This window comes from Gossypium hirsutum, chromosome A13, assembly GCF_007990345.1.
Source record: "Gossypium hirsutum isolate 1008001.06 chromosome A13, Gossypium_hirsutum_v2.1, whole genome shotgun sequence".
Taxonomy (NCBI): domain Eukaryota; kingdom Viridiplantae; phylum Streptophyta; class Magnoliopsida; order Malvales; family Malvaceae; genus Gossypium; species Gossypium hirsutum.
Genome location: NC_053436.1, coordinates 2,406,767 through 2,416,076, shown reverse-complemented (window position 1 = coordinate 2,416,076; position 9,310 = coordinate 2,406,767). Strand labels below are relative to the sequence as shown.

Genomic DNA, 9,310 nt, shown 5'->3' with positions numbered 1-9,310 from the left:
CATAATGGGTTAGAGGTGGCTAATAGCCAAACATCTACTACAAATACCCCCACTCTCTTTTATCAAGGGATAAGATCCTTCTACTTAGAAAAGGCTCTACTCAGCTTTCCTTAGCTAGATTGACTCTCCACACAATCTTCTACCACCATATGAATTGTCACCTCCACCTTCAGCATCTTCCTTGTATCAACAAATATTGGAAGTTAAAATCAACTCAAACAAACACAAAGTGTCAAGTCGTGTTAGAACTATATATGATCTAAGCATCATATTTCATACTTATCCAAGTTTAGTTCGAATTGAAATATACGTTTTAAATTTTACTTAACTTCATCCACATTTGTAAAGGACTAATTCAAGTTTGTTTTAAGCTCATCTAAATTATTATTTTTTTATTTTTATGAAAACTATGTTATTTTTTATTTTATTAAAAATTTAAACATAGATAACTTAACATGTTTTTTTATGTTTACTTTATAATATCAAGTATTATCATAGATTTATTTTTCCTATATGATATAAATTACTTAATATATAAAAGTAAAATAAAACAAAACTTTACTTTACGTATAAGAAAACTACTCAAAATTGAGTTGGTTTCAAACTTTAAATGTTAGAACTCATTCACGATTCTGATTTTAAATGAGTTTAATTTTTTGTTCAAACCTATTTTTTTGAATTTTTATTTGTTAAAATCCTACAAAATTTGAGCAAGATTTCATATTTAAATGAATTATCCGATCATTGAACAAATCCAAAAATAACTTGATTAGTTTTTTTAATATTCAAATTGGAACTATGAATTGGATTGGGTTTGCATTGAAAAAAAACTTGAAATAGAATGATATTTTCCTTTATAACTGTCCTATAAAAATCAACCTTGATACCTTCTTTTTTTCTCTCAAACTTGATTATTTCTTTAAGTTCTAATTGCATTTATATTAACTTATATATATATATATACTATTTTATTATTGAAAATAACATTATTGTGCATGTTTGAATATAGATAGGCCTGTTAGGAATGAAGTTGGTTTTGCTGTAGTGGGGGAATAACGAGAAATCGAGATGGGAAGTAGATTTTGGGCTTTAATAGATACTTGGGGAACTACACTATTTTTGATGTTGAGTTGTGGGGCATCTTAGATGACTTGGTTCTTTTAATTGATCTAGGCTATGATAGTGTCTTAATTCAAACTGATAATCTTGAGGCGATTAAAGTTATTCAGGAAAGGCCTCTTGATAAACCATAAATATAACATGTTTTAATCCCATGCTTAGCATATTTTTGGATGATTTATTATCTAATTTAGTGAATTTGATGCTCTTAATCCTTTAATTTCATGTTTTATACTTAGGAGAGCATAAGGGAACAAAAAGAGTAAAAAATGGGCCAAAAACGGACAAAACGGGTTGACTTAAGGATCCACACTGCTAAGACAGTTTCCACACGGGTTGAGCACACGCCCGTATGAGCCACACGGGCTAGCCACACGCCCATGTGGCAGCCCATGTCAATATCGCTCCCTGTTTCCCAAACACGCGGAAAAAGTTAATTTTTAGGGTTTCTAAGCATTCTAAAGTCTATGTAAACACACTAGAAGAAGACCTAATGGGACAAATAGAGTAGAAAGTAGAAATTACTCAAAGAAAGCCGTTGGAATCATCTCAGAAGCAGATCCACTTCAAGATTGAAGATCTCCATTCAAATTTCTCTCGAAGTTTATTTGGGTTTTTTTATGTCTTGTTGTTTTTCTAAATTTGAGATGTTTTCCTTTTACATTATGAACTAAACTCCCTAAATACCTAGGGAGGATGAAACCTACGATGGATCTTATTATTTAATTTTCTGAATTACACGATAAATACTTGTTCTCGTTCTTAATTATGTGTTTTTAATCCTTGCCTTAATATTTTCAGGATATTAATCCAAGTTTGATGTGCTTATTCAGTGGAGCAAAAGTCCCTGTTTAAGAGTAGATCTAGCATAATTAAGCGGAGTTGCATGCAATCCTAGAAATAGGACGACATAAATCTGCCGGATTAGAGTCAAACCTAATAAGGGAATCCATAGATCGAGTTAATGCGACGATAGGGGTTTTAATTAGAAAGAGATTTCAATTAATCAACCTAGAGTCAGTTGTTCTTAGTCTCGAAAGAGATATTAACATAATTTAGGGATTTCTACGGATCAAGACAAGTGAATAAATCGTTTGATTCAGAGTCAGAATAATAAGTGAAGTCTAGGTGGATTCTTTCCTGGAATTGTCCCTCTCATTGGTTTTCTTAAGTATTTTCCTAATTCGATCTCTGTTGCGTTCATAGTTAGTTAGTTTAATTTTATGTTAAAACAAATCCCTTTAATTATAGGCTAAATAATAGAAAGATAGTTATTACTAGTACTTTTAGTCCTCGTGGGTACGATATTCCGGACTCACCATAGCTATACTACTAATCGATAGGTGCGCTTGCCTTAGTCGAAATATTAGTTAGTTTCGTGAATCATCACCTCTAGATGGTTCTGATTCTGCTTTAATCATGAGAATCCATCAGTTGCTCACGTGGATTAGACACTGGCACATTCGACACATTTGTAGAGAGGATAACCAATATAACTAGCATGCTAATAGACGGGTCAAATTAACTCATCATGGAACATACGATTTATGCTCGTTTGAGGTCTCCCCGTTAAGGGATGATTTAAATTATATAGTTAACTTAAGTACTCTTTCTATAAAAAAATGACATTATTAAAATAAATAATTATAAATCTCAAACATAATCATAAAATCGATAAAAAAAAACTTTAGAAAATAGTATTTTATCGTAATTATAACAACAAATTATTGTGCCTTTTAATTTAATGTTTCAAATTGCTAGCCATTAATGTCGTCCTTTGTTCGTTTTCCCCATCATTAGTTATTTTACTTCCTTTTTGACTAATTATCTAAAATCAATTTTATATTCCACTTAAAAATTAAATCAAAATCCTGCAAAAAAATTGTAAAATATATAAATATTCCACTTCCTTTCACACTTTTTCTTGTTTCTTAACTCTCTTTTGGAATTAAGAGAAAGATTATAGTACCCCACTGTGTCTTCCATGGTACGTAATTTCTGCTAAATTTAATGACCAAAAATAATAATAATTATGCCAAAATCTCACTGTACTACTGAAAAAAAACCCACATGATTTATAGAAAAAAGCGAATAAAAAATTTTACCTTAAAATAATCCAAGCAAAAAGTACATAATTAAGAACACATTAAATTTACAACAATAATATGTAAATGATTTATAGAAATGAAATAGTTTTTTTTCTCGAGTGAATTCAAGTATTATACGTACAAGTACTTCTTAAGAACACATTAAATTTATAACAATAATATAAAAAGAAATCCATCAAGTTACCCTAATTTTGTAACTAAAAATAATGTTTAAGGGGACCAAAAACACAAAGCTACTAGTCGATTGTGACACATCAACCCGTACGTAAGACCCTCCGCACTAACACTTAACTTTTCTTGTTCAAATTATGCATGCATGCCCACGTATTATTATTAGGTTTAATATAACATTTGGTATTGAAATTAGATGTTTTGTTATCTAAATTTGTTACATGTTATATAAATTATTTTAAAACACTAACGATAATTAGTATTTTTTACAAGGGGACATAAATAGTTAATTAATGATCAATATGTGATAGATATCATGGAATTTAATGGTATGGATTATTATTTTCATTATAGTTTTCTTTATTTCGCTAAATAATAAGCACAAATTTTACTTTTTTTACTGGGGCTGAGATTACTTTGATTGTTGATAGCACGAGGGAGCGCATGCTTAAAGCATGGCATGGTCATCACAAAGCCCTCAATTTCACAAAAATATCAGAAGTATCAGAGGAAATTTATGTTAAAAGTTGTGTTTTAAGCTATGTTTAACAAATGAATCCCGAAGAAGGAACAAAAAAGAGTTTTAAGATCCAAAATAAAATAAATTCATTATGTTAAATTAAAAACTAAAATAAATTAAATTAATTAATCTAAAAGTAATTAAACATTTAAAATACAAAAAAAAATTCATGTCATTTGTCATATGTCGGTCATACAGTGATTATTGTTGCTACCTCGTAGAAAAGAACATTGTTGTACATTGGAGTAATTTGTATAACATTTTATAAGTTTAGGAACCAAAATAGGAAGAAGTGTCAAATGTTATATTATTACTGCTACTACTACTACTAGAGATTCTATCACACGAGTATGCTTGTGGAAAATACATATTTAGAATACAAATATTCATTTAAAAGTAACATACAATAAAAAAAATGATTTTAAACTAATAATAATATCACATGCAATATGTTCGAAATTAAAATGAAACTTTTAGTTTAAATTGTATGTAGTTTAAATACATCATATTAAAAATATTAAATGCAGTCCAGCTGTTTATTACGGTATTGTGATTTTTCTATAACATGTCAAAATGTTATCGTATTGGTGAAAATTTCAATATCAAAAAAATAATTATAAAAAAATTAAGACACAATAATAAATTTAGCCTTTTAACATTTATATTGTCTTTAAAATTTGATCTTTATTCTTTTTTAGCTAATTTTAACTTTTAACCTTTAAAAAAATAAAATTATTTTTTAACGAAAACAATAACTAAAACATTAATTTTTAACCTTTTTAATATTGTTTGTGTGACAACTTGCGTTGCTATACATGTGCACGTCAATTGCCTTACGTTAACAAATAATTCAAAAATATGCCGACAGGTAATAATTTGAAAACGAAAGCTTTTCATGTTTTTAATCTTTCTCTGCAACACCCTTGTTTTGATGTGATTCTCCACCATTACTCCAAAACCTTTTACGAAAGATAGAAAGCTCATGTTCATTACACCATGGTTTTCTCATTTGTTCCACTCATAGATCCACTCAATTGGCAACAGGTAATAATCTTCTTTTCATTCATTACTACCCTTATTTTCTTTTCTTTTTCTTCTCCCAAAAAGAAGAAAAAGCCAGTTAAAGGTGAATAATCTTCTTTTTATGTTTTTCTCTATGTATATGTTGAATTTTGTAGCCACCAACTCATGATCAACAAGATCAAGCTTTCACTAAAGACAATCATCATCATATCCATAATCCTCAGCTTCCACCGCCACCGCCAGCTGGTGGTGGTGTTGGTATTAATAGGCCTGGTTCAATGACGGAACGAGCTAGGCTAGCCAACATACAAAAGCCTGAGAAAGCTCTTAAATGCCCTCGATGTGAATCAACACACACTAAATTTTGTTACTTCAACAATTACAGCCTTTCACAGCCTCGCTACTTTTGCAAAACCTGTAAACGATACTGGACCAGAGGCGGTGCTTTAAGGAACGTGCCGATCGGTGGTGGTTGTCGAACCAACAAGAGAAGCAAAGGAAGTAAACCAACAAAGTCTCCATCAATAGGCCAAATGAACCCAACACCGCTACAGTTTCCTCTATTATTGCACCCTTTACATTATCTTGGTGACTATATTTCTGTTGGAACAAGAGCTAGTAGTAACATGGAGTTTCAGATTGGAAATAGCTCACATGGTGATGGGTCAATGTTAACAAATGGATTAGTTCAACAGTTTCCATTTTTAACTGGCTTGGAGACTCCAACTGGGTTATATCCATTGGGAAGTGAAGGTGTGGAAGCATCAAGTTATGGTGTTCATCATCAGCTTCGGTCAAAGCCATTGGAAAGTTGGATTGCTCAGCTGGAAGCTGTAAGTGATCAATACTGGGCTGGCGGCGGCGGCGGTCGTGGTGGCGATGCATGAACTGATCTTTCTGGTGATTTTGTTTATAAATCTTTTCTTCCCCCAAACCCAGTTCATTATTAGTGAATTTCTTATTGTTTTCTTGAAATGGAGTAATGGATAAGGCTTTTTGTGAAAGAACAATCCTTTTGGGAAAGGAATTCACGAGAAAAAGGACTTCAGAAGAACTCTTGAAAATTATTTGCTCTTGTTCATTTCCTTTTCTAGTATTGTGGTGCTTGGTACTGAGTGATTGAAAAATTTTATGTAAAAATGTTTTTGTTGGGATCATTCTGCTATGCTATAACTACTTTTACTTTGGATTTAGTATTACTTTTTAATTTGATTAATTTTAGTTGTTGTGAAATTTTTAGTTCATATTTTGTTTTAGTTTTAAAATTTTAATTTTAATTAAATATGTTTATGGATTGCTCAGCCCAATAAGTTCTGGCCGACTTGGTTTGGAATGAGCCGAAGTTTTTTATATCTTCGATCGAACCAGTTCAGCCCGAATTTAATTATAAAAATATATAAATATTAATATAAACAATATATTTTTAATAGTGAAACGGGCTTTTTGAGCAGGTTGATCGAAAATAGGTTTGGGCTTGAAATTTTCTTTTGAACCTAGCTATGGCCCAACTCATGGATAGGTCTAGTCCAGACCAAACGGTAGCAGTTAAATTTGTTCGATTAAACTTTGCTATTAGTCATATATTATGTGTAAAGTTATAGATTTGATTCATGTTCTTCAATTGGATCATTTTTAATCACTCTATGTTTTTGAATTTTGAAATTCTAGCCTTAACGCAAACGATAGTCATTAAATTTATTAATTATTTTTTCTTGTGATCACAATATGTGGAAATAACAAGCTAACATGGCAATTTACATGCGATAATATGTTTGCCATATCAAATTTTGAAAATAGTATAACTTAACTTGATGAATTTAATAGCTACCATTTGGCCAACACTAAAATTTTAAAGTTCTGAAAGTACAATTTTAACTCCTCAAAATTTCTTAATTTTGAATTGTTAAACTATGTTAAGTGATTAATTTGATTTAGTGGTTAAGTGATTTGGATTTGTGTCGTGGTTTTGTGTTCAAATCACTTCCTTTAAATTTTTATTATTTTTGTCCCAACCGCTAACTTAGAATATTTGGCTTATGTTTAAATTCTGAGTGTTTACTAACAAGAATGAGTCTGTTGGTTCAGTGATAAGGTCTTAACTTACCTTTTGGTCCTAAATTTGAATCTTTTTTTGTTCCATTTGTTTTCCATTTTCCCACCTTTGGTTCTTTTTCTTTTTCTTCCTTCTTTCATTTTTGTTACAAAAAACTATCTTCTATGTTTTTTTTTTCTGTTTTTCCTAGGGTTTTCTTTTTCTTCTATGCTTATCCTTATTTACTCCTTTTCGCCTTTGTCGCCTCCCATCTTTTTGTTGTCATTTTGACTTGAGCCGCTGTCCTATTGGTTTTTTGTTGTTAGAAGTTCGTAATTGCAATGTGTAGATGTGTGCTGTGGTTTTTCGGGGTAAGTGGATTGTGTTCCTTTTGGGTGGAATTGGTTGTTGATTTATTTTTTGTTTCCTGGAAGGTAAGCGAATTGTTGAGTTTGGCAGTAGATGATGATCTGACTTATTTGTGTTTCTGTTAGGTGAAGCACGAGTGGGGCGAAACTCTCTTCTGACGAATTAAGATTGTTGTCAACTCTCTTCCTAAGGGTAAAGGACTGATTCTATTTGTCTAGGCTAAATTCCCTAACACTTGTGGCTGAATACTCTAATTAAGGGCTGAATTTTGATTCTAGTCTGATGTTTTTATGCTATTCAACTTGTGTTGGTGTCATTTTAGTATTTGAAATTGTTATTGTTGTGTCAGCATTGTGTAACAGCCAGGTGCGTGACTTGAACTCGACTAAATTATGAAACTGCGTAAAATCGAATCTGTTAGTCGACACTAGATGACTGTGTGTCAGGCCATGTAGGCCACATGGGCTGGACATTGAGGGCGTGTGGCCCATTTTATGGGTTAAGTGGTCCAAATGTGTGATTCGTAAAATTTTGCAACGGTTAAGTGGCCATATATGAAATCGATTAAAACTATTTGGTTATATATGTAACACCCCCTAACCCCAAACCATCGCCGGAATGAAGTTATGAGGCATTACCGGACTTATCAGACAACTTACGAATAATTTACAATTAATATAACTTTCATATTATAATATAATAATTAAGTCCCTATCTTGGACTCTCGAAGTTCAAACACATATTAAAAGTAGAACGGGACTTGTTCGAGTATTCCAAATTTTTTTTTATAAAAAAATTTCGGCAGCATTTCTGCTTATTTTTACCTAAACCTCCTGCAAATTCAAACCAAAATCACCAACACCAATGTTTCACATTCATATAACTAATATTTATATCATTAACATAATTTTAACTTAATAACTATCGTAGCATCATTCAAAATTGATTATAAACTTCATTCATTTAACAACTTAATGTTCATGTATCAAAATATCATGTACTTTCCTTACCATTTCATTTAACCATCTAAATCTTATAATTCATCCTTCACTACTCAAAGTAATATACATATTCAAGTGACTAAACAACACCTATGTACATACCACCTTTACCCAAAAGAAAAATATACATCACCAAGTTTGTGTTGGAGTCGGGATTGTTCTGGATGCTGAGCCGGGACACTTGACTTCTACTAACCTGCGCACGGAAACAACCGTACGCTGAGTATGGATATACTCAGTGGTATTACTATAAATCAAGACTATTTAACATTAATAAATTACAAACATCAACCATAAATTTTATAATTATTTAAACTACTTTTATATATAATTATTTTACTTCATAAATCTTAAATTCATAATTCATTTTTCTCATACTAACTCAATTCATAATTTAGTTCATACATTTTTTCTCGTACTTTTCAATAGTGCTAAAACAAATAATCTCATTTTCAAAATTTCATTTCAATTATTTACCCTATTAACAAAGCTCGGACTATGACAGATACGCAGATTTCCACCCAAACACACCAGAATGTCCAACCCAAACACACCCAGAATATTTTAAATCCTCCATAACACACCAGTAAGGCATTAAGTGCCTCTTCGGATAAATCGAAGTATATAATAACAGAAACATCTTCTCGGCCGAACTACAATCTCCTCATCACATCACAAATCCAATGGCATGCCATTTGTATCAAATCTAGTCCGATAAGTTAATAGGGTATTATTTTACTTTTTCTAATTTCAATTTAATTTACACAAAAATTTTCAATACTCATTCAATTCAAATATCTATTATCTTAATTCATATACAAATTAATTTTCACACAAGTGTATACCATCAACACCATACAATTGTCACCATTTATTTATTTTTCAATCAATACACTTTTCAAATAATCACATACTTACCTCAAGTCTTACTTACCATACATAACAATTAAAATTTCAGCAATCAATA

General features: G+C 31.0%; 1 protein-coding gene across 2 annotated transcripts; it reads left to right on the top strand.

The window, feature by feature from the left end:
* The first annotated feature begins 4,758 nt into the window (after positions 1 to 4,758).
* Positions 4,759 to 7,755, top strand: LOC121212158 (dof zinc finger protein DOF3.6). 2 transcript variants are annotated; one of them, XM_041084445.1, is made up of 3 exons: positions 4,762 to 4,962; positions 5,097 to 5,841; positions 7,468 to 7,755. In XM_041084445.1, exons 1-2 carry the CDS (start codon positions 4,915 to 4,917, stop codon positions 5,826 to 5,828), a joined length of 780 nt encoding a protein of 259 aa, XP_040940379.1. In that variant the 5' UTR covers positions 4,762 to 4,914; the 3' UTR covers positions 5,829 to 5,841; positions 7,468 to 7,755. The 2 variants fall into 2 exon arrangements, with proteins under 2 accessions (XP_040940378.1, XP_040940379.1); XM_041084444.1 differs by lacking the exon at positions 7,468 to 7,755 and having other exon boundaries at positions 4,759 to 4,962; positions 5,097 to 6,134.
* The last annotated feature ends 1,555 nt before the right edge of the window (positions 7,756 to 9,310 follow it).